This window comes from Raphanus sativus, chromosome 2 (assembly GCF_000801105.2).
Source record: "Raphanus sativus cultivar WK10039 chromosome 2, ASM80110v3, whole genome shotgun sequence".
NCBI lineage: Eukaryota > Viridiplantae > Streptophyta > Magnoliopsida > Brassicales > Brassicaceae > Raphanus > Raphanus sativus.
Genome location: NC_079512.1, coordinates 23,101,854 through 23,127,756, shown reverse-complemented (window position 1 = coordinate 23,127,756; position 25,903 = coordinate 23,101,854). Strand labels below are relative to the sequence as shown.

Sequence of the window (25,903 nt, the reverse complement as noted above, 5' to 3'; positions counted from 1 at the left end):
TAGGAAGGAGACGAGTTAAAGGGAGCTGGACAAGTGTTCCGGGAGTTGGGCGATGCGGTAAGCAAGCTCTACCAGCTAGATCAAGTGTGAAGTAGCTCAGTGTAGCTCACTCCAGCTTGAGTCAGCTCCAGTAGCTGGAAGACTATCTAACTCAGCTGGGGTAGCTAGCAATCAGCTCATCTCAGCTAGGTGGAGTTATCGGGTCTTGGTCGATGAGATCGAGTCATGGACGGTTGGTGCTCCGGTTCGGTGGCAATGCAGTCCAATGGGACCAGGGTGTGTGGCGTGTGAACCAGGCACTTGGCAAAGTGCCTTAAGGTGGAGATTGATCTAGGAGAGCAGTTGGAGGAGCAGTTATAGGCGGTTGGGCCGAGAAGGTGCAATCCCCTTTCGCCCATTTGGACGCACCCTTTCGTCCAAAGGGCAGTTTGCGGACTCTTCTTTATAAATAGAGGGTGAGGAACATCGATTTTCATCATCAGAAACATAGTGGAACCTCTGCCCAAATTCATACAGAATTAAATAGAAAGAGAGAGAGAGAGAGAGATATCGGCGGCCAAGGCAAACCGTGTGTGGTTTGGTGATTCCGGCGAGTTCTAACCGTGGAAAAGAAGTGGCTTGATCGGAAATGGAAACCAGGCAGAAAGATAAGGATGTTGAGAAGAGTTTGGGCACTCCTGAGCGCAAGCCCAAGGTTAGTGGTGTAATCCACTCCATCCCACCGTAGCCGCGGTATGAAACCGTGTAGGTTATGGCCGGTTTGGGTGATTACATCTTTTCTTCCCCTTTGCTTGCTTGATCACGCTTTCTCTATGCTTATGTGAGGTCAAGTAGGATGTGTTTATGGAGGGAATGATGGATTAGGCTTGGCCGGTTCAGTAGGCAAGTCTTAGGCCTTTGGCCAGACTGATCATGGTCGGTTCCAGTAATGCTCTGGGCCGATTCATGGAAATCTGTTCATGGATTCTTCTTAGTGGGAAATTATCATGAATTTTACCTGGGGGCCTCTCTCTACAAACATTTTACCTGGGGGCCTCTCTTCACATAATGACACATCAATTTTCACATAATCACACATCAATTTCACAAGACCAGTAGTATTATTCCTTCCAGATAATAATTTATCAGGGGTTATTCCACACAACACTAATGAATATCTCTGTGCTTGATCTGGGAAAATGAACTATCCGGGAACAATCTAACAGGTTTTATTTCTCGCTAGTTGTGTGGCCTAAGAAAGATCTAACTTCTTGATTTTCCAAACAACTGATACAGCCTGGAAATCAGACTATAAGACTTGATGAACTGAGGTTCAACCTGAAAACAAAGAAGATAGATTTTTATGAGTTTTTATGAGTTTTTATGAAACAAAACAGAAACAAATGAAATATGAATGAGATGCTAATGATATGAAGAATAAAACAAGATAAATAAACAAAGGATAGGATGGAATTAGGCTGCTGGATGTGTATCACTCTCAGCCTAATCAGTTGATGATTGAAGTGGATTGAGATGGTGCTTTGCTTGCTGGTTGTGTAACTCTCTCAAACTTGGCAAATGAATGGGATGGAAGGATGGATGGATTGAGGACGCCACAAGACACTATGGAAAGGAGTCTTGATAAGTCAAGATGCTTTGGAGCTGCTTCTCACAAACTCTAAAGACTTCAAACAATAGTTTTAAGAAAACTAGAAAACTGAATAATTCATATTACTTTCAAAGATGGGTGTTTTACAATGAAACAAAGACTAGAGCTTTATAGGCTCGACCAAGACAGACTCTAACAGTCATAAAATGATAAAAGGAAAGAATTAAAATTGAAATAAAAGTCTTGGAAGCAAAGGCTTTGATGGTTCCATGTAATCTTCCTTTAGCTTGATTTATGCCTTCTTCCAAATGGGAAACTTGTAAGGACTTGTATCTTGATAGCTTCTGGAGGTGGCCATGATCTTGAAGTCTTCCTGATGTGTCTCTGAGTGTCCTTAATGAGTAATATGGCCGTTGGTCTTGAAAGATTTTAAGAAGAAACTCATTTAAGGCTTGTGGTGTCAAAGCTGCCAAATATGGAATGTTGGTGCAAGTGATGATCCTCCTGATCTCCTGGGTGCTGGTGCAGCTAAGGACGTCTTCTTTGTCTTCTGGTTGGTTTAGAGTGTCTCCTGGATTCCATAGAAAGGTTTGGGTCGGACCAAATTGAATTGGTTGGCAACTTTCCCAAAATAATGTCGGTTTGATCGGTTTTGGGAAATTGATTGTATCTTGGTATTCCATGAATCAATTTGCCTGATTCTGGACTCTCTGGATAGATAATAATTCCCTCTTGAAACCCATGATTGATTCTGGAAAGGGCCGCTTCATGGTTGGGCTGAAATCATCTTCTAAAGTCTGATACTCGCAACTGGATGGGCTGGAGAACCTCCAGTTTGTAAAATCCATAACTCCTTGGTCCGGTAAAATTTTCAGGAAATTCCAATTGGGCTGGACTCCTTCTTGAGTGTAGAGTCCATTAAAATTTGTTTCACTCCAAAACTCCTTTTGGTTGTCGAGATATACGCCGTGGACTGGACCTATGTCGCTGATACCTCCAAAGTGGCCGGTTTGGGCAGGTTGGTTGATCTCTGGTTCGACCACTGGTTTGATGACCGCATCATTCCCTCCCCCTTGTGAAGGTTTTGACCTCAAAACTGGATAACCTGATACACCACAATAGAGCAAGTCAGGTTTCATTCTCTTTTGGGAGTTTAGAACCTTACCTTGATACAATTTTGGTTTGGTAATGGGTTGTGCATCTGGTGGCTTTTCTTTAAAAAGATGGGAAATGATCACGCCTCTGGCTTGGACATTGTCATTTCTTCTCTTCTGGAGCTGATGGTTCTCCACACTTTTGGAGTTGATGGTTCTGATCATCTTTGGGACTGATTCTCCAAGCAATAAAAGAGTATCCGGTGGGATTTCTTTAAAGCTTTCTTCTTTGCAACCTGAAAAATTCTCAACATTCTGGGCAAAGACCAAATGAATTATATCTGATATAGGAGTTTCATAAACAAAATGTGATATGGTCGAATTTACCATAGGTGCATCAGCATGATGAAGAATTAAATTCTTTTTTGGACAGCTTTGGATTGGTGGCTGCCTTTCTTGCACCTTTTTACCTAAGTTGATATGATCATTTTCTGGTCTTATTCCTGGATCAAAACTCTCTGGCAAAGACAAGTGAGTCATATCTGAATAATTAAGTGTAATAGATGTTTTAAGATCAGAGAAACTTCCCTTGCTGAATTTAAATGATACTAGTTTAGCATCACTTTTATGGACAGCATCTATTGACAACATGGTTAAGACATCTTGTGGCAAGACTTCATCTCGAATTGGAATGCCCTTTTCTTTGCTTATACCTGGGTCAAAACATCTTGGCAAAGACAAGTGTATTATACCAAAGTAAAGGAATTTATAAACTGATGAAAATAAAGAACAAAGAACCTTACTTTCAGCTGTGGCAGCAAGAAATTTTATTTCTTTGTTTGGCTTGCTCTCACCTTGGTCTCCTGTACCTATTTCACTTTCCCTTGGACAAGACAAGTGCTTTAATCTTATCATGGAAATAATAATAGCTTTCTGATCCATAGTGAAATTTACCTCAGATTTTGGAACTTGAACAATTCTTCGTTCAGATTTTGGTTTCCACTTGTGGTGTGGATTTTGATTGAGCTCATGATCTGGCTCAGCCTTTGGCACTTCAGTAAGCATAGAGCTCTCATCTGGTATCCCTGTACCAAGAATATAAAAATTTAAACCAGTATCTAAAGGTGATGTTAAACACTTACCTTGGTTTGATACTTTGATTACTGGTTTTGCTTCTTCAAGCAACAAATCATTTCTCCCAGCCTCACTTATGGCTTCCTCCTCTTTAGCAATACCACGCTGGTAGAATAGGTCTTCTCTCTTAAGTTCATGCTCCTTAATTCCTGATACAATACCCTTTGACAAAGACAAGTGTATTATACAAGAATTTGGAACCAACAAATCAGATTGAATAAAACTATCACTTATTTTAAAAATTTCAGTTTCAGTTTCTAGTGATGTTTCTTTCAATACATGTTTAATGGGACAAGCTTCAGCAAGGTGTCCTATTTTATGACATTTAAAACATGTCTGATCTTTCAGAATTTTAAATTCAGAAGACTTACCTTGGCTTGATGTGTCCTCCTCTTTGAGGTCTGAAATCTCCTTGTTCCTTGGAAATAATTCTTTGTGAACTTTGGATTCAAACAAGGATGTGGAGTTCGGATTTTGCTGGACCTCACGACCTGTCTTAACATTCTTTGACAAAGACAAGTGACTCATACCAGTGGGAGAAGATTCATAAACCAAATTATCAAGTATAGGACTTACCTTAGCCTTTACTTGCATAGTATCTAGCAATGGTTTTGCTTTGGTTCTGATCAAAGTGTTTTGGCTGACACTTCTACTCTCCATGGCCTTTGGGATGTCACTTTTCTGGTCTAGGCATTGGACAATGGCGTGCCCCTAGTTTGGTTGCAAGTTGGCTTGTTGAGACCAGCCTCTCTTACTCTCTTGTGCAACAACTTTTCTAGCATCTTTGGAACCATGAGTTGGGTACCTCCTTGGATAGAGTTCCTTGATTTCAGAACTTGTCAAATCTGGTGCAAACTTATGTCTCATGGCTTCCTTAAGAGCTCTCCACGTTTTGATAGTTGGCTCCTTGTAAAACCTCCTATCATCTTCTTCTTGCACCCACCATTTGAAGGCTTCTTCTCTAAGTAGATCAGTGGCATAAGCTAGCCTCTCTTCCTTCATGATGTTGTTGTAATGAAACCATTCATCAAGGTTTCTCTCCCATCTAAGATAACCTCTTTTTCCTGAAAATTTAAAGAGTTCAATTTTATCAGAAAGAGAGTTATATTCAAACCGAGAATTAACAACATGATGGTTGTGGGTTTTAGAAATGGGATTTTTATTGATCCTTGAAGGATCTGGTGGCTTGGGTTCGACATAGACAGCCTCTGGTGCATCTCCAAATCTTCTTTCTCCTGGCTGTGGACGTTGGCTTTGTGCCTTTCTTCTTTTCCTCAACTGAGCAATCTGTTCAACCTCTTGCAAAGCTGTCAAATGTTGGTTCTTCTTTGCCATCTGACTTTGGCTGTGTGTTTCTCCTACCATGGCTTCCTGAAAACACTCTCAAAGATCAAGTGAAGAATAGAGAAATCTGATTGAACCAAAATAAACCCAATGCAATAATGAAATTTAAACTAAACCGAGAAATATGCAATTATGAACCGATATGAAATAAATTATGCAATAAAAACTTTTTATTTTTCTTTTCTGATGCAATCACGAAATGGACAAGTAGAAATGGTATGAAACAATAACTAGGATGATTTCTTTTGGCTTTTGAATTTATGAATGCAAATGAAAAGGAATCAAATTCAAAACAGAAATTTTTATGGGATTTTCTTTTATGGAAAATAATGAATGCAAACACTTTCTTTTGGGATTTTCGATTTTTAAATGAATCAAACAAAACTTTTTCTTTTCTTTTTCGTGGCTTTAAAGGATGATGAACAGCAAGAACAAAAATATGCAGAAACAAAACTTGAAACAAAAAGAAACAGTTTTTATGGATTTTCGGTTTATAAATGCAAAAACAAATGTAAACAAATATGATGCAAGGATAGAATGAACCTGGGTCAGGAGCTTAGGCTCTGATACCAAATGATACAGTCTGGAAATCAGACTATAAGACTTGATGAACTGAGGTTCAACCTGAAAACAAAGAAGATAGATTTTTATGAGTTTTTATGAGTTTTTATGAAACAAAACAGAAACAAATGAAATATGAATGAGATGCTAATGATATGAAGAATAAAACAAGATAAATAAACAAAGGATAGGATGGAATTAGGCTGCTGGATGTGTATCACTCTCAGCCTAATCAGTTGATGATTGAAGTGGATTGAGATGGTGCTTTGCTTGCTGGTTGTGTAACTCTCTCAAGCTTGGCAAATGAATGGGATGGAATGATGGATGGATTGAGGACGCCACAAGACACTATGGAAAGGAGTCTTGATAAGTCAAGGGGCTCTGGAGCTGCTTCTCACAAACTCTAAAGACTTCAAACAATAATTTTAAGAAAACTAGAAAACTGAATAATTCATATTACTTTCAAAGATGGGTGTTTTACAATGAAACAAAGACTAGAGCTTTATAGGCTCGACCAAGATAGACTCTAACAGTCATAAAATGATAAAAGGAAAGAAATAAAATTGAAATAAAAGTCTTGGAAGCAAAGGCTTTGATGGTTCCATGTAATCTTCCTTTAGCTTGATTTATGCCTTCTTCCAAATGGGAAACTTGTAAGGACTTGTATCTTGATAGCTTCTGGAGGTGGCCATGATCTTGAAGTCTTCCTGATGTGTCTCTGAGTGTCCTTAATGAATAATATGGCCGTTGGTCTTGAAAGATTTCAAGAAGAAACTCATTTAAGGCTTGTGGTGTCAAAGCTGCCAAATATGGAATGTTGGTGCAAGTGATGATCCTCCTGATCTCCTGGGTGCTGGTGCAGCTAAGGACGTCTTCCTTGTCTTCTGGTTGGTTTAGAGTGTCTCCTGGCTTCCATAGAAAGGTTTGGGTCGGACCAAATTGAATTGGTTAGCAACTTTCCCAAAATAATGTCGGTTTGATCGGTTTTGGGAAATTGATTGTATCTTGGTATTCCCTGAACCAATTCGCCTGATTCTGGACTCTCTGGATAGATAATAATTCCCTCTTTGAACCCATGATTGATTCTGGAAAGGGCCGCTTCATGGTTGGGCTGAAATCATCTTCTAAAGTCTGATACTCGCAACTGGATGGGCTGGAGAACCTCCAGTTTGTAAAATCCATAACTCCTTGGTCCGGTAAGATTTTCAGGAAATTCCAATTGGGCTGGACTCCTTCTTGAGTGTAGAGTCCATTAAAATTTGTTTCACTCCAAAACTCCTTTTGGTTGTCGATATATACACCATGGACTGGACCTATGTCGCTGATACCTCCAAAGTGGCCGGTTTGGGCAGGTTGGTTGATCTCTGGTTCGACCACTGGTTTGATAACCGCATCAACAACACATTGAAACTATGTATCACCAATACATCTCTTTTTTTTTCTTATGGGAGGGGAGTATACATTATATGATTATGTATATTGAATACGGTTGTTTTTCCCGGGTTTGTTTTTGATCGACACTTTTTCTCCGCAGAAGGACTTAGGTGTAAAACAAATGTTGTATATATTTGCAATCTCTTATTGTGCTTAAAAGATATATATATATATATATATATATATATATATGGGAAATCGGCCAAAAAAACACTGAACTTTTTAGGAATTGCCAAAAGAAACGTTTTGAAATGAGATGAAACAATGCCGTTTTACATGATTTGAAAATAAAATCAAGTCGACCACTGGGTTCGAACCCAGGTTATTTGGATCAAATGATAAGGTACTTTATCACTGGGCTAGTGGCTCAATAATGAAGTTACAAAAAAATTGAAAAAAAAATCGAAAAAAATCCCAAAAAGTTATAAATATTTCGAATCTGAAAACATATAATCAGAAATTATAAAAATAATAATATATATTATTATTATTATTATTTATTTTTTATAGTTTCTGATTATATGTTTTCAGATTTGAAAATTTTTATCACTTTTTTTTGAATTTTGTTTTCGAATTATTTTATTTTTTCAATTTTCTTTTAATAATTTGAAAAATGAAAATTTTCTTTTTGGGCGTTTTAAAAAAAATAAATAAATAAAAAAATTTATAGATTCGGATTATTTTCAGATTCGAATTTATTTTTATAACTTTTTTTGCTATTTTCGATTTTTTTTTATTTTCAAAATTTTTATTCCTAAAATGAATTTTTATTTTGAATTTGTTTTTAAAAATGAAAATTTTGGAAGATTTTTGATTTTTTAAAGGAAAAATATTTTTTTCTAATTTCAGTTTTAAAATTAATTTTATAAAAAAATTCCTTATTTTTCAAATTTTTGGAATTTTAAAGACCTTTTAAATTTTTAGATAATTTTTTATATTCAAAATCAATACCAAATAAAACTAAACGTGTTTGTTCCTACATTTAATGAGCCACTAGCCTAGTGGTAAAATACCTTGCTATTTGATCCAAACAATCTGGGTTTGAACCCCGGTGTCTACCAATTTTTATTTTCAAATCGTGTAAAATGAAATGACGTCGTTTCACTTAACGCCAACAGTTAACTTTAGGTTAACGCTGTCTTAACTCTCGTTTAACGGTGTGCTAATTTGGTCAGTCTAGATTAGTTATGTACTATCAGTACAATGGTTGTTTGTGCTTAAAATATATATATATATATATATATATATAATGATTAATTATCTCTGAATCCCTCTGTTTCTGAATAATTGTCATTTTAGTTACTTTACGCATGTCACATGACTTTTGAATGTCTTCATTAACAAAGACAGATCTTCTAAAACGTTGAGTAATTTCCTTAATGTGTTGTCTTTAATGCATAATTAGTTGCAGTTGTTGAATTTTTCAGAAAACAACATCAGCGGTGTGCCCGGGTATATTGGACACACACTTCCAAATCTTGTACATATGATTGCTCTAATAAATAATAATGAGTTTAAAGGGGATTTTCCATCGTCTATATGGGTGATATGAAAAACATTCATTCTAGATCTGTCCAACAATAATTTTCTCTGTGGGGGTATCTAAAAGATTGGTCACAGTTTGTATATCATTAACTCAGCAATATCTTTCTCACCACAAATTTAGTGGCCATGTTTTTCCAAGACGAACTAGCCTGACTTCAGCTGACATGATCCATTCTAATGAAATCTTATGAAATTTTCTATTTGCTTGATCTTTTGTTTTTTTGTTTTTTGTTTTTGTTTTTGATTTTACTCTTTAAGAACATAAGCCGCCGCCATGGATTATCACCTATGTTCGCTCCTTTTCCTCAGTCTCGCATCCGCTGCTCCTTCAGTTTCGCGGGACGGTAAATTGGCTCTTCAGCAGAAGTTAAAGGTTACTATATTCATTACATTTTTTATCTTGATTTCCTTGCCTTTGAACAAAAGTGTTGGGGGACAATTCAACAGAGTCTGTTAACCTCCTTTGTGGTAAATGAGTCTAATGATATTAGGGATAAATTATCTTATATTAAAATGTAGAGATGGCAATCATGGACCTGAACCGCAGATCTGGCCCGTAAAAGGCTGTCGCAGGATGTGATTTGGCCGAGTTTCGGGCCTCGTGGGATGGGTTGTTGCGGAACTGGGTCTTTTGCGGAATGGAACAAAGCGGGCTAAGCGGGATAACAAGAACCCACATTTTTTTTCATGTTTTACCTTAAAAATGTGAGAGATCGAATAAGAAAAATGTGATTCGTATGACTTTCCCCGAGAAAATGAAGGGAGCTCCGGCGATGACTATTGCTCCGGTTTACGATTCAAGCTTTGATGATGGCGATTTGAGCTTCAGTGGATTTATGTATTAAAATAAATATATTATATTTATTAAAATATGAAGAATCCGAACCAAGATTTTGGAATCAATTACATTTTTGATTTAGCATAACCCGTTTCTATCGCGACCCACTAAGCTTCCCTTACACAAACCTAACCGGTGGGGTCCGCTTAATAACCAAGATATACGAGGAATCAATACCGTTTTCAACCAGAGAATATCCAGTCCGAGGAACCGATACTGTTTTCATGTTTAAGTTGCTTAATTTTTTTTCAGTACTATAAATTGGTGTTTTGCTTTATTATAATTTTGGATTTCCTGCCCTTTAATTTGTTTTCAGTACTATTAACTGTTGTTATTTTTAAATTAAATGTGGTTAAGACAACATAAACCATATAAAGCTATGATAAAAAGACTAACAAAACTAAGAGCATCCTTGTTGCTAGGACCAAAATTTTGTTTCTTAAAATAGTTTATTAATATATGTAGATTAAGAAATAAAGTTAAGATACTTGAGTAAAAGAATAGATTATTGGTAGATACATTTGTTGTTTCTTAGTTAAATAGTAAATTCAACCAAGTTTAATAATAGAGACTCAAAATCATTCAACCAAAACCAAATCATTCTCAGTAGTGCATAATCTTGATACAGACTTTAATAATAGCTCAAAATCATTCAACCAAACCAAATGGAGTCTTCAATACCTCACAAAGAAAGGAGAAAAAAAGGAAAAGGAAAGCCATGGAAGCAGAGGAGCTTGTACATGTACAGAATGTGAGCAGAGCCACTTGTACTCTCCTCGGAACCATTGTTCCTTCAAAGCCCATTTGAAAAATCCAACAACAATGCCAGTAACTAAACAACACAAGTAGTAGACTACACAAACATACAAGACTACAAAGCTTCCTCGTCTGTGACGAGACCGTGAATACACATGAGTACACAAGACTACAAAGTTTCTTCCACTGTGACAAGTCCGTGACACAAGAAAAGACACTACACAAGAATACAAACCAATTCATCACAGAAGCTAACTCAATTCTACTCTTTTCAGTTCAGACCAGATGAAATAGTTACACTAACATGTACTGTAATTGGAGTCCTTTATTCGATGAACCTCCCTTGTGTCTCTTTCCACAGAACAAATCAAAACCTATTTGATCCATCCATCTCACAAAACCTATTTGATCCATCCGTCGTAGAGAGAATCGAAACGACTGACAAATCAAATGTGCGATCAGAACAAAAAGAAGTCTAATCAAAGACACGCATGATTGAAGAACAAACAAGGAGAGGACGCAATCAAGCAACAAAACTGGATAAAGGAAGAAACTTTTAAGCTATGAGGGAGTTACCAGAATTAGCATGAGGACTGTGGCGGCTGCTACTGTCCACTTCGTCTCTAATTTGCATCGACTCTTGTCCCTTCGTAGCATCGGTTTCAACTTCCATGGCTTCTCCTACAAGATTCGATTCAAGCTTTGGTTCTTGTCAAGATTCGAACTCCACCAGAGACTCCGCGGTTCCGTCGACGTCTTCTTCCTCTATCATACCTCGCTCGTCTTGTAGATTCTCCACCGAAGGATCGACGAGACAGATCTGCGGGAGGGATTGGATGCCGAAGACAGACGTCACCGTCGAGGACGAGAGGTTTCGACCGAGAGAAAGAAGAAACCGAGCAAGCCAAAAACGACGCTACCTCTCGTTGCTCTGTCCAATTTCATCCTGCCACCTGTCCCAAGGACCAGCCCAAAATGTATCCAAACCAAGGACTTTCATCGATGTCTCTTAGTTTATTCAGCCTTTTTCATTTATTTTTAGCCCAAAATATTAGGGGACCAGGCATTAGAGCCCACGATAATGATGCTCTAAGCTATCATTTATGTTATGGACCATTTGTGTTATCGTTTGTGTCATAGACAAACGTGAAAGTTATCTGGTGGTGAGTAGTTAGTCTTATCTTAACTTTTGGCTCATAACACAAATGATAATTCATAACACATAACGTATGGTTCTCTCATCTTCTTTCGTTCCCTCATTACATCAATGTATTGATTATGTAGCGATAATAAGCTATTGTTTGTGTTATGGTTCTCTCATTTTTTTCTAATATTGATTGTTTATGTTATGGTGCATGATGCAGATAGTGTAATATCGGCATTGTACCCGCGAGCCAACCCGCGAAGGCTTACTCATATAGCGGTACATGATTGAGATGGACACAGGGCGGTCCTAGAGCCATAGGAGGTGTGGCATGTGCCCCACCTTAAATGATCTTTCCTCCATAATAATTAGTGCTAATTTTATCAAACATTCACTTATACTAAACATTACTCATAAAATTTTGTTATGTGCCACATACCAAACGCAGTCTTGCGTCCGCCCCTGGATGGACATATATATAGGAGACCGCAGCCCACACGGACCTGATCTGCTGTGACCCGCTACATGACGAACCCGCTGCAGTACGGGACGGATAAATTTGTTTGACATCCCTATTGAAATTCAAAGAGACATTAAATGTTTTATTCCTTTTGATATAGAATGCTTTATTTATTTTGTTACGATTTACATAAAGTTTTGATATTTTAAAATTAATTTTAATTTTATTAGAAACTGTTCAACCAATTAAATTTTAAAGTTTTTTTTTAAATTGGTTAACTGATTTTTAAACTTATATATTTAAACTATTTTCTAGAGAAATGTAATAGTTTTTTGTGCACTAAACTAAAACATCAAATATTATGAAACGGAGAGAATATTTAAAAGGTTACTAATAATCCAATTATCACTTGATATAGGCAAGACAAATACTCCCTCCATTTCGAGTTACTTGTCGTTTTAGAGTAGAATTTTCGTTTCAAAATAAGTATCGTTTTCGACTTTTAATGCAAATTTATTGATAATATTCTCTACTTTATTTTTCTATTGGTTGATATATAGTTATGTGTATTGATAATAGTATTTTTGTTTTGAAATATGTAAAATTAAATGTTTTTTTAATCTGTGTGTATAAATTTAGAACGATAAGTAATATGAAACGGAAAGAATATATCTTTGACAAAAAGGCAAGACATATATATCACACCTTTATTACGAGTGGTCCCAACAAAGACGTGGCTTCTCACTTGCTTTTGGATCTTTGACAAAATGTACATAAGACTTCAAGGTGTTGTGGTTAACAGAGACTTGGACTTTTCTGAATATACAGAATCATTTCTTGTCAAATTTCTATAATGGTGGAAGCATTTGCATTATACTCACAAACATAAAGATAAATGGAGTGGAAGTTTGTCTTGGGAAAAATCTTGATATGGGTGATATTACTGTTGGGGCAGCTACATGGATACAAAAGCTGTGTTCAAAATGAAAGGAGAGCTTTGTTGGAGCTCAAGAAATACATAATCTCATTTACGGAAGAAGAAGTCGTCTCCGATTATGTTCTCCCTACTTGGATTTACGGCACAAAGAGCGATTGCTGCCGTTGGGAGGGAGTTAAATGCAGTCGAACAAGCAAACGGGTGACGGAAATTGCCTTTGAAACACTGTTCATCAAACAGAATTCTCTTCTAAATCTTTCTTTGTTGCATCCCTTTGAAGATGTTCGTATTCTGAACTTATCCTTGAGCGATGAAGGCTACAGCCAATTCAATGGCTTTTTTGATGATGTTGAAGGTACGCTAACCTGGTTTTCGCTTGCGCTTAGTTTGATCAATATTTTGTTTATATAATATGGACTAAATTACGTCATTGGCTTTAGGATTTTAATGATAAAACCCATAAAGTATTTTTGAATGGAAGTTAATCCCTAAACTATTTTAACGTTTTAAACTCTAAATTTACAAACTGTTAACATATGTCACACTCTATTTATAATTCCATCAATTTGGCTAGAAAACAGTTAAGAGACTAATTGAGGGATTTTATTACTAAAGACTTGTAAAATAATTTATAAAAGTTTGTAAAAGTAGATAATAATTTATAAATCATTGAAATGGATAAAATATTATAAATCATTTATAATCACTTATAGATTGTTTTTAAGTTCTTATAAGAAATTTACAAGCTTTTAAAAAGAAACTGTAAATCTCTATACATTATTTAATCAATTTTATAACCAATTTATAAAATTTTATATAAGTTTAATTAAACTTTTAAAAATGATTAATGAGGCTTTATCAATGATTTTATAAGACTTCACAATTCCTACTACATTGTTTATCAACTTGTACTAATGATTTATAAGCATTTATAAATTACTTTAGAAATCCTTATAAGAATTATACATTATTTATAACTCTTATAAATAATTTATCGATCCTCGTAAATATTTTATAAGCTCGTATAAATGATTGAACTATTTTAAAATAATATTATACACTTTTAAAAACACATATTTTTGTTTTAACTCTTAGCTGATTTTATTATATTATATACGTGATTAACAAAGCTTTATAAATATTTGCTTTTTAATTTTTTATATATTATTTATGAAATTTAATAAGTTTTTGTAAATAATTTTATAACGTTTATCTATTTTAATAATTTATAAAATTTTATCAAACTTTAGTAATTATTTTAGAAGATTTTCGTAATAAACCCCTTCAACTAAATTTTTTAATTCTTTTCATCCAAACAGATGTAATTATAGTTTATTCAACAACAAAAAAAACAGATGGAATTATAGATGAAGTTTGACATACTTTTCTTTAACAGTCTGAAAACTATGGATTTATGATGTTAAAATATTAGTTGAATGTTTTCCGATTCAAAAATAGTTTTAAGAGATTTACTAAATCCATTGTTTCTATGTGTCTGCATTTACTTGCTCACGTCTGTGAGCTATGTTGCAATCACATCAAACCGTCACTTGATTCCCTTCACGCAAAAATTATAATAAATGATTTAGTATAGGTTATAGTATTACATTCTTAACAAGATTATTTTTTGCAGGTTATAATAGCCTAGGGAGATTAAGAAACCTGGAGATTCTGGATCTATCTTCAAATAGATTCAACACCAGCCTCTTTCCCTTTCTTAATTCTGCTACATCGCTCAGAACTCTTTTTCTTGGGAATAACCACGTGAATGGTCCTCTTCCTGCTAAAGGTATGTTTTTCCAAATGTAACCAAGTGGATACACCTCATGACCTTATGACTGATTAGCTCTGGACATATCGGATATTTCAGGTATTTCTGGTAGTTTGGATAAATGTTAGAGGATCCATTTACTACTTGACTTATTTTTGGTTCAGTTCGGATAGTTTTGTGTTAGGTTCGGTTCGGATAGTAAAATTAGGAACCAGAAAATACCCGAAAAAGTTGGTTCTCACTTACTTTCGGTTCCAATTCGGATAGTTCGGGCAGTTTGGGTAGTTCAAATAAAATATCGGTTATTTAAAATAAAATATCAATTAATTAGAATAGATTACTTTCGATATTTCGAATAAAACTATCAGGATGATTCGGATAATTAGGATATTTTATTATAATGCAGTTATCTTCAAATATTTTTGGATTCTTTTTAAAAAAAATTAGATATAAATATATATTTAGTTATGTTATATGTATATAATTAATACTTTTATATATTTGGGTACCCGTTTACTTTTTGGTTCGGTTATTTCGGATATAGAAATATAGAAACCGTTCGAGTATTTAAAGGTCCTTGTTTCGATTCCGGTTCGGATATTTCGGTTCAGTTCTGATTCGATTTTTCGGTTTCGTTTTTTTTGCCCAGGCCTATGATTGATGGTGTCTCTTTGTTAGTTCGATTCAATAACTATAATTATTGTTATGATATAAGTTTTTTTATTTGTTGGGGTTTGTTTTCAGAACTTAAAGATTTGATAAACTTGGAAACATTGGACCTGAGTGAAAACAGATTTAATGGTCCCTTACCTGTACAAGGTAACTCAGAGCTTTTAGTTGATTTAATGGCTGCATTTAGCATTGGCTCGTGTAATCTTTGAAATAAGGATGTCCATAGATAAAAGGTGCTTATAAAGTTTGGTTGGTATTGTCTTTGTGACAGAGTTATCTGTCCTGAGGAAGCTGAAATCTTTGGATCTACGTGGTAACTTATTTTCTTCACCAATGAGATCGCAAGGTAAGTCTGCTCAAATGTTTAGCAAGATACTCGTTTGCATTTATCCAAAATATAAGGTTCACGTTTGTAGGTTATAAAAGCCTTGGGAGATTAAGAAACCTGGAAAAACTAGATCTCTCTGCCAATGAATTCAACAACAGCATATTTCCATTTCTTAATGCTGCTACATCACTCAAGACTCTGTTTCTTAGCCTCAACTACATGGCTGGCCCTTTTCCAGCTGAAGGTGTGGTTTTCCATTTCTATATGCATGGCCTATTGTTTGGTGATATATCTTTTGTTCAATTCAGTTCAATTGTATCATTATTGGTCTAACGATAGTAAAAACTCTATAAATTAATAATGTTGGGACTATGAAATTTTATTAATTTTACAGAATTTTTATTTTTTATATTTTTTTCTATTTTAGAGTATATTTTATATAAAATATGAAAATAATTAATTTTACTGTATATATATTAATTAAGTTTTTGAAATTCGACTTTCATATTATTTTTATAGTATTTTGTGTATGTAATTTAGTTGTGGTTATAGATATAGTTTTACTAAATATTATCTAAATATATTAAACTATTAAAAAATAAAAAAATATAGATAATATCATTGTGAATATTAAAAACAATACAAAGCTTTGTTTGTACATATATAAAATGTATATATATATATTAGTTTATAATTTTAATGAGACCATATATTTACATAGAGTTTTCTAAAAAATATATTATCTTATTATTTTATCGATTTATATCATTTTTAGATCGGTCTAGTTCGGAACCGAAAAATATTATTAATTTATAGTAATTATTAATTTATCGAGTATTAATTTATAGAATTTTTACTGTATGTCTTACATCCCGTTTGTAACATTCTTATTTGTGTTGGAATCTCTTTCAGAACTTAAAGAGTTGGCAAACTTAGAAGTGCTGGACTTGAGTGAAAACAATTTTAATGGCTCCATACCAATACGAGGTAGCTCGAAACTACTGTTCATTTTCTTGTCACAAAAAAACTACTGTTCATATAACATATTTTTGTTTGTTTTGTCTCATCCTTGGGTTCATATTCATAGGTAAAGTGCTGATCCTTTTGTTGGTTTTGTCTTGTGGCAGAGTTATCTGCCCTGAGGCAACTGAAAGCTCTAGATTTAAGTGATAATGAGTTTTCTGGCACATTCCAAGGCAAGACTAAACATATCCTTATTTTACACCTTAAATGTGGTGAATTAATCTTTATTCATGTGTAAAATATTTGCATTCGTTGCTGTAGGGATTTGCGAAATGAAGAACATGCAAGAGCTTGATATCAGCCAAAACAAACTAGTAGGTCATATTCCCTTATGCTTAACCACTAGCTTGAGTGGACTTAGAGTTCTTGATCTCTCGTCAAACCAATTGAGTGGGAATATACCATATGCTCTTGGTAAACTTGAATCCCTAGAGTATTTATCGTTGTTTGATAACAACTTTGAAGGATTCTTCTCACTTGCTTCACTTGCAAACCTCTCTGAGCTGAGAGTCTTCAAACTTGATTCAAAATCGGGATTGCTTCGAGTAGAGTCTGAAAGTTCTTGGCAGCCAAAATTTCAGCTGAATATTATTCAACTACCATCTTGCAACTTGGTAAAGGTTCCTTATTTTCTATTATACCAGAAGGATTTGATTCAAGCTGATCTTTCCGACAATAAAATTGCTGGAGTTTTCCCTCAGTGGCTATTGGCAAACAATACGAAACTCGAAGTTTTGTTTCTACAGAATAATCTCTTTACGAGATTTCAGCTGCCGAAATCTGCTCATGGTCTTCTTTTATTGGATGTGTCTGATAATAAATTCAGTAACATGCTTCCTGAAAACATTGGGAGGATACTTCCTCATTTAGGGTATATGAAACTAGCTAATAACAGTTTTCAAGGAAATCTGCCATCTTCACTAGGCAACATGAGAGGTGTGGAATATCTGGATCTATCTCACAACAGCTTCCATGGGAAGCTACCAAGAAGTTTTGTAATGGGTTGTTATTCCTTGGTTATATTGACCCTATCACATAACAAACTAAGTGGAGAAGCGTTTCCGGAATCAGTAAACCTTACTGAGGTAACAGAGTTGTCTATGGATAACAATCTGTTTACAGGAGAGATTGGACAAGGTTTTAAGTATTTGGATAGCTTGCAATTGCTTGACATTTCAAACAACAATCTCACAGGTGTTATTCCAAGCTGGATTGGCGAACTTTCACTCTTAACTGTGCTGCTCCTCTCAAACAATATGCTGGAAGGTGAGATACCTATTTCCTTGTTCAACAATATTTACAGTAGTCTTTCTTTACTGGACCTCTCTGCAAACATTTTATCTGGTGACATACATCTACAAGCCGGTTCGAGAATGCCAGAAGTATTATTCTTGCAAGATAATCATTTATCCGGTGTTATTCCAGACACATTGTTAACAAATGTTTATATACTTGATTTGAGAAATAACAGATTTTCTGGGAATATTCCGCAGCTCATCAACACCAGAAACACTCATACTCTTCTGCTTAGGGGAAATAATTTAACTGGAAATATTCCTCGCCAGTTTTGTGGTCTAAGGAACATTCAACTTCTGGATCTTGCCAACAACATGTTGACCGGAACCATACCTTCCTGCTTCACCAATACTTCATTTGGTTTTGGGAAAGAGGATGCATTATATGATTATGATGATGTTAATATTGTCGTGACTTCTCTTAGGTTAAATGGGCTTTCTCTGCTTAAAGATCTCAATTATCTTATTGCGACTACAAATGTTCCATTTAAGATGGATTACTGGTCATATCCCCATATTAAAATTGAATTTGCAACAAAGCACCGGTATGATGCCTACGTTGGTGGGAATCTCGGATTATTGTTTGGAATGGATCTTTCAGAAAATGAGCTCAGTGGTGAGATCCCAGCAGATCTTGGAGGTCTTGTAGAGCTACAATCTCTTAATCTTTCTCACAATAAATTATCAGGAGCGATACCAGAGAGCTTTTCAGGTCTCAAGAATGTGGAGAGTCTTGATCTTTCTTTCAACAGATTGCAAAGCTGGATCCCATCAAAACTAGCTGAGCTGAGCAACCTAGCTGTTTTCAATGTCTCATTCAACAACTTATCAGGAATCATTCCAAAAGGAAAACAGTTTAATACCTTCGACACACAAAGCTTCTTAGGTAATCCTCTTCTCTGTGGACAACCAACTAACGTAAGCTGCAACATCAACAATAACTTTAAAGAACCAGATAATGGAGTGCATGACGACAATGAGAGTCAAATCGACATGGTATCTTTCTATTGGAGTTTTGCTGTAGCTTATGTGACAATATTACTCGGAATATTCTCATCTCTCTCTTTTGAATCTCCTTGGAGAAGATTCTGGTTCGAAGTCGTTGATGTTTTCATCCACAAGGCGAGGTATGTGTGGTCGTAAAACTATTGTTGGTGCAAAATCCATTAATGTGCCCCATATGTTGTTCTGCTTTGTTTCACATAACCTGTGTACTATCCTTGTCTTCGAATATATGCAAGGTCTAAACATATATGAGAGCTGTTTAATGTTTCGTTCAATAAATACTATTTATTAAACACACAAGAAACAATTTTAAAGTATTTAGAATGAGTTCTGATGACTCTTAACAATTAAAAGTATACCGGATTTAGTAAGAATTTCAAATTTTCTTAAAACCTCCAAAAGTTCTGTAAATTTTAAAAAGTCATAAATATTTGTGGAGTTTATCTTCAAGTGCTGCATAATATATATATATATATATATATATTTTTTACAATTTTTTTTATAAAATACAGAGAATTCGGGTTAGTTCTTTTTCTGCTTTCATGAATTCTCTCAATTATCATGTCATGTATAATACTGAAGAATCAGAAACGAGCATATGAATAAGCAGGGAAAAAGAAAGACGAGAGAGTTAAGAGTTTCTTCAAAAACGTTCTTCCTCTTCCTGACTTTGCTTGCAGACGCTAGTTTCTGCATGCACGATCTCATCAACCACATCCTTGAAGAGAAGCCTCTCCACATCCAGCAACAACCCTGAGATTTCTACTGAACCATCACGTCTTCTGCAAGTATACTTTTCAGGAAGTCGTCTTCTTCACCGAGCAAGAAATTTTCTGATCTCTTTCTGGCTTGATTTTGTAGTATTTCTATCGCTGAACACAGTTCTTTCAGTATCTGGGTAACTAACATTTCGGTATCGCCAGGAACAGAGTACCAATATGTGGCAACACGTGACTAGTTTGGACCACTTCTGTGGGGTCAAGATACCTCTGTATAATTCAAAAAAAAAACTTAATTTCGAATCGATTTTCGTGTTAATTAGAGCATGATTTATCCGCTTCGAAATAGGATTCACGCCGCAATTATTCCACCAAGTAAAAAGAGTGCCCTTTGCTTAAGCTTCAAACAAGCATGCATCCTGCATGGCTAGGTTCGCATCCTCCATTCCCCTAGAGTCAACCACCCTTAAAAGGTATCATCACGAATGGTGAGTTAGCAGAAGTATCTGATTAAAGTCACCAAGGACTATCCAAAGAGAGTTGTGCATACAAGGAGTGTCATTTATTTCCACCAACTCATTCCATAGTGCCTGCCTCTCTCCCACCTCATTGAAACCGTACACAAAAGTAACGGTAAGACTGACACTCTCCGCTAAGATATAAATTCCACACGTTGCTCAGATGTCTTGTAAATAAAAACAGAGACCAAGGGGTCTCAGACAACTATTATACGGCCAGAATATGATTTCCGTAGTTACCAAAAGACTTCCAATCTGCCGGGATGGCATCATTAAATCTGAATGCTTTACTACTTTGAATAGGTGTTTCCAAGAACGCACCAAAAAGAGGTCTATGGATATTAATCCAGTTCTTGACCATGTTGTGGCGTCTGATTCCGTTTAGTCCTCTAACATTCCACACACAAAATGTCGACATATGATCTTACTTGAGAGATTTGGCCTTACGGCCGCTCTTCCTACCAGTCACCAAGTAGAAAGGATTATCCGCAGCTTCCTGACTTTGCTGATTTGCACCAACAGGTTGGCCTCTACCGGTTTTCTCGATATTTGCCCCCTGCTTTAAGATGTCAACCTTCGATTCTGATTTACTATCTGCATCATCGTTAACATGAGAGCCACCATCGTTAACACGAGAGTCAGCAGGATCCCCACCTTCTGAGGATTCAGAAACAATTTCATCAACCTCCACCGAGAAAGAGGGTAACGGTTTTGTATCCAGAGTTTCTGACTCAGGAGCAGTATCCTTTCCCGAAACAATCTCACCATCTTCTACTACTTGCAGTCTCGACGGAGAGGGATTTTTGTTATGAGATTCAGTTCGGTGAGAGGCCTTAGCTCAGTTCTGCCTGGATCTATGCCTAGGCTTTCCGCCATTCCTCGGAGGACTTTTGGATCTGCTTCTAGTCGAGGAATTCCCCAAATGCGCCATGCATTTATCTTGAGAATGGCCATACTTCTTGCATAGATCACACTTCAAAGGAAGCCAGGGGTAGCTGACTGCAATCTCCGACTTCTTACCGTTAGAGTAACCTGAGATAATCTTTCGAGGCAGAGTTTTTGTGAGGTCCACTCTAACAAATAGCTTCGTAACCTTGAAATTCAGTTTCCGTTCCGTTTCCGGCGCACTCGATACTGGTTTACCAATCACAGACGCTAGTCTACTGAGGCTTTCTTTATTAAAGAGAAGGTAAAGAACGTCTCTCAATTCCACCGGAATGACAGTACTGGTCAAGGGTGCCTCATCCGGTGTACAATCTGGTGACCAAGCTGCAACAAACATTGGAAGCCCAGCCACATTCCAGCAAGTTCGGCTCAGCAGCAACTCTCTTGTTTTTGCATCTAATCTATGAAGACTGAAGTACATTTAGTAATGTCTCCTTAGTTTTGCATAAAAATTACAACTGAATGTCACTGCCATCAAAACACAGTAATTTTACCATTTAGTTTAAAAAAAAAATTGTGGCCTTTTAATCTCTAACTTACCCATTCTTATTTTTATTGGGCTTACAAATTGTCACATGGCCCAGTCAGATATTAATGGATTGGTTTTGGTTAATTTACATTAAACCAATCTATGATTGGATTTTTTTAAATTAAACACGACAGAGAAATTAGTGAAAAATATAATCTAATCTATTAAAACATATATACACAACTATATTAACATTGTTTATTGCTTATTCATGATCTAAATAGATAATTATATTCTTTATGCATATGTAGACAAACATTTTATTTCGAATTGGTTATGATGAACTTTTGGTTTTGTTTCGAATGGTTAATATTTTGGTTTGCAATATAAACCATTTATAATTCTTTGTTATTTTTTTATTTTATCAAATATGTGTGAACTGTACTCCTAAAATATCGTACTTGCTTAAATTATGCTAATAATATCTAACATAATTAAACTACTTTCCTTCCAAAAAAACAAAACATTCGAAAACAAGTCCTAAATTTAGGATAATTTTTAAAAAAAACTATATCCTACCAATTTTCCTAATTCTACGCAGTCATAATGTACTACATAATTTTTAATTAATGTACATTAATTATTTTTAAAGCGATTTTCCTATTGCTATGCACTGAAATTTTTTTTTAGAACATGTAAATCAATTTACATTAGATTACTAATTACAAAGATTTTTCTAATTCTACGCGATCAAAATCTAAATTATTAACTGATCAAAAAACGAATCAAGTAACTAACACAATCACTAAAAAACTTTTTTTTAAAACTTGACCACCAAGTAGTGATTTTCTCTACATATCAGATATTAATTTTCCTTATTAGATAATAAATAATAAATATACATTATAACTACCAATTTAGTGATTTGCCTTCGATTCTGCTTTTAAATTATAACTACCAATTTTTAATGTTGGGCTTTCATAAAATAACTATCATAACTATTTTTTGTACATTTACATTAGTTTTCTTTTTAAATCCTGTAATTAAAAGTTTAAAATATACATTACATAACCAAGTTTTAATAAAACTGAATTAGAAAAGAACCCACAATAATATTTTCATACTAAAAAACTGGATATTTATATAACATCATACTTTAAAATTAGACACTCAACAAACCGAATAAAATAAACCAATATCAAAAATCAACAAATATGAAAGTGTAAAATTTATGTTCAACATTTAGTCCTTCCAAATATACATCCGCGCGGCCCCAAAATCTAGTTTACATTTACATTGGAAGCCCAGCCACACTCCAGCAATTTCGGCCCAGCCACACACATATCATATTTGTTATTTACATTTAAAATTAACTAGATTTTGACCCGCCCGACCGGGCGGATATTTATTTTATATTTTTAATATTTCTTTTAATATTAAATGATGTATTTGTAATATTTAAATATAAATTTAGATTGGAAATTAGTTTTTGCAGTTATAATAAAAATTAAAATTAAAAATAAAATATTATGATATAAATTTTAAATTTCCTAATTAAAATAATATAGAAGTGGGTCTTAATTTTTTCCAATTCAAAAATCTTAGCATCTCTCAAATACAAAGAAATAAAATTATAAATACATAAAATATATAACCATATTTGAAACTATAATTTCTATTAAAATAAATTTGTTAAAGAAAAATAACGTTGCGCTGTTTTTGTTTAATTCTAGGGTTTGACCCGTGAGACCGTGACAGTACAAATATTTTTTTTCACTTAAATTTTTTTCTCTGTACTAATGGTATACTCTATATATTTGTAAATTAAAATGTATTACATAATTGCTAATATAACATTTTAAAACATAACGATTTTATTTATTACTTTAAAATAATTATATTTTCTGATTTAGTCATCTATTATCATATAAACAAATTTTATATTTATAACAAATTGGACATATATAGGAAGCATTATGCTAATAATATATGGAATTTTTTTTTATTTATATGTTATATGAATTGATTATGACGTGTGATTTTTTATTTTATTATTTATTACTAATAGATATTAAAAATATTTAATATTTTACAACGAAATATATTAGGAAATAAATTTTAGTTAAGATTTTGTTAAGGAAATCTATTATTTAAATTAGGAAAAAACATTAAATGCTTAAATCTATTATTTAAATTAGGAAAAGACAATCATACTTAAATATAACTTCATTCAATGCTTCAGTGGCATGACAATGTAAATATAGTGAAAATTAAGGGTTAATCTAATTTTGTACTTCTGTTTTAATAAAATAGATTTTGATAAATAACAATGTGTACTAATGTGTTTAAATAAGCAATGTGTTTAATTACTAAATTTGATTTTTAATTTTTATGATAACGTAAAGTAGATTTTTCTGTATTATTTAAAATATATAGTGCTATATATTTTGTATTTTCAACATTTATCATACAAAACTTACATTGGGATATTATTTCTATGAAAATATGTGTAACATAATATATTTATATATTATATAAACATATGCACACCCGCACGGGTTTTATTTTTGAAATGTATTCTATATTGTTTAGTTTTTATGTAGTATCGAGTTTGTATAATTCAATTTTGTGATTAAAGAACAATATCAAAACTATCTTTCGTATGTAAAAATAAAATTTGCAAGCGCGAGTTGTGTCTTTTTATTGTAACACAAAATTTTATATAAAACTTATATTTTTTTGTACATTATGAAATTTAATTTTTAAAATAATTATTACGTAATTTCAAAGTGAATTTTATCTCTGAGGTCTAATATATTTTGTGTGTAATGGTTCAAAGCATTTTCGATATATATTATATTTCAGTTTGGTTTGTTTTTAGTATTACTGTATAAGTGTAATACTATACAATATTACTATATTCTATACAATATATGAAGCTATGTGTTATTTGTTTTAGAAAGTAGATTAGGTCCAACGTAGTTATAAGAATAATCATATCTTTATGTATGTGTCTATGACTTATCTACCTAATGTTATTCGTACTAATAAAATTAATATGGCCAATGAAAGTATACTGATCAATTTAAAATGAATTGTATAGGGTAATTATAGAACGATTAATATTTTTAGTATTCTTAGTATATATCTTATTTAAATCGACATGTAATAAATGTAAAAATCATATATGGAATATGGAGTAAAAATCATATATGGAATATGGACAAAAAAAGAACTGTATTTAAGGAAATACATCAATGCAAAATTAGACTATGGTACGTATTATATATAAAGAATGAGACATTTAATTTAAATATATGAGGTCCACCTTTAAAAATCCACCTAGAAGAAGTTGTAGTGTTCCTATTTTAATAAGATAGATGATATAAATTTTAAATTTCCTAATTAAATAATATAGAAGTGGGTCTTAATTTTTTCCAATTCAAAAATCTTAGCATCTCTCAAATACAAAGAAATAAAATTATAAATACATAAAATATATAACCATATTTGAAACTATAATTTCTATTAAAATAAATTTGTTAAAGAAAAATAACGTTGCGCTGTTTTTGTTTAATTCTAGGGTTTGACCCGTGAGACCGTGACAGTACAAATATTTTTTTTCACTTAAATTTTTTTCTCTGTACTAATGGTATACTCTATATATTTGTAAATTAAAATGTATTACATAATTGCTAATATAACATTTTAAACATAACGATTTTATTTATTACTTTAAAATAATTATATTTTCTGATTTAGTCATCTATTATCATATAAACAAATTTTATATTTATAACAAATTGGACATATATAGGAAGCATTATGCTAATAATATATGGAATTTTTTTTTATTTATATGTTATATGAATTGATTATGACGTGTGATTTTTTATTTTATTATTTATTACTAATAGATATTAAAAATATTTAATATTTTACAACGAAATATATTAGGAAATAAATTTTAGTTAAGATTTTGTTAAGGAAATCTATTATTTAAATTAGGAAAAAACATTAAATGCTTAAATCTATTATTTAAATTAGGAAAAGACAATCATACTTAAATATAACTTCATTCAATGCTTCAGTGGCATGACAATGTAAATATAGTGAAAATTAAGGGTTAATCTAATTTTGTACTTCTGTTTTAATAAAATAGATTTTGATAAATAACAATGTGTACTAATGTGTTTAAATAAGCAATGTGTTTAATTACTAAATTTGATTTTTAATTTTTATGATAACGTAAAGTAGATTTTTCTGTATTATTTAAAATATATAGTGCTATATATTTTGTATTTTCAACATTTATCATACAAA

At 33.4% G+C, this 25,903-nt stretch overlaps 1 protein-coding gene and 1 long non-coding RNA gene across 4 annotated transcripts; one reads left to right on the top strand and one right to left on the bottom strand.

Moving 5' to 3' along the window:
• Positions 1-10,116: 10,116 nt before the first annotated feature.
• LOC130499454 (uncharacterized) lies at positions 10,117-11,449 on the bottom strand. Its single transcript, XR_008938323.1, has 2 exons — positions 10,871-11,449; positions 10,117-10,732 (listed from the first exon to the last, which is right to left on the bottom strand). It is a non-coding gene; the product is annotated as an uncharacterized LOC130499454 (long non-coding RNA).
• Positions 11,450-12,710: 1,261 nt separating this feature from the next.
• LOC108825267 (receptor-like protein 15) lies at positions 12,711-19,176 on the top strand. Of its 3 annotated transcripts, XM_018598588.2 has the most exons (9): positions 12,868-13,036; positions 13,116-13,190; positions 14,469-14,624; positions 15,351-15,425; positions 15,550-15,624; positions 15,695-15,850; positions 16,519-16,593; positions 16,734-16,802; positions 16,891-19,176. In XM_018598588.2, the coding sequence occupies exons 1-9, from the start codon at positions 13,015-13,017 to the stop codon at positions 19,065-19,067; spliced, it is 2,880 nt and encodes a 959-aa protein (XP_018454090.2). In that variant the 5' UTR covers positions 12,868-13,014; the 3' UTR covers positions 19,068-19,176. The 3 variants fall into 3 exon arrangements, with proteins under 3 accessions (XP_018454084.2, XP_018454090.2, XP_056858650.1); XM_018598582.2 differs by having other exon boundaries at positions 12,711-13,190; XM_057002670.1 differs by lacking the exons at positions 12,868-13,036; positions 13,116-13,190; positions 14,469-14,624; positions 15,351-15,425 and having other exon boundaries at positions 15,551-15,624; positions 15,705-15,850.
• The last annotated feature ends 6,727 nt before the right edge of the window (positions 19,177-25,903 follow it).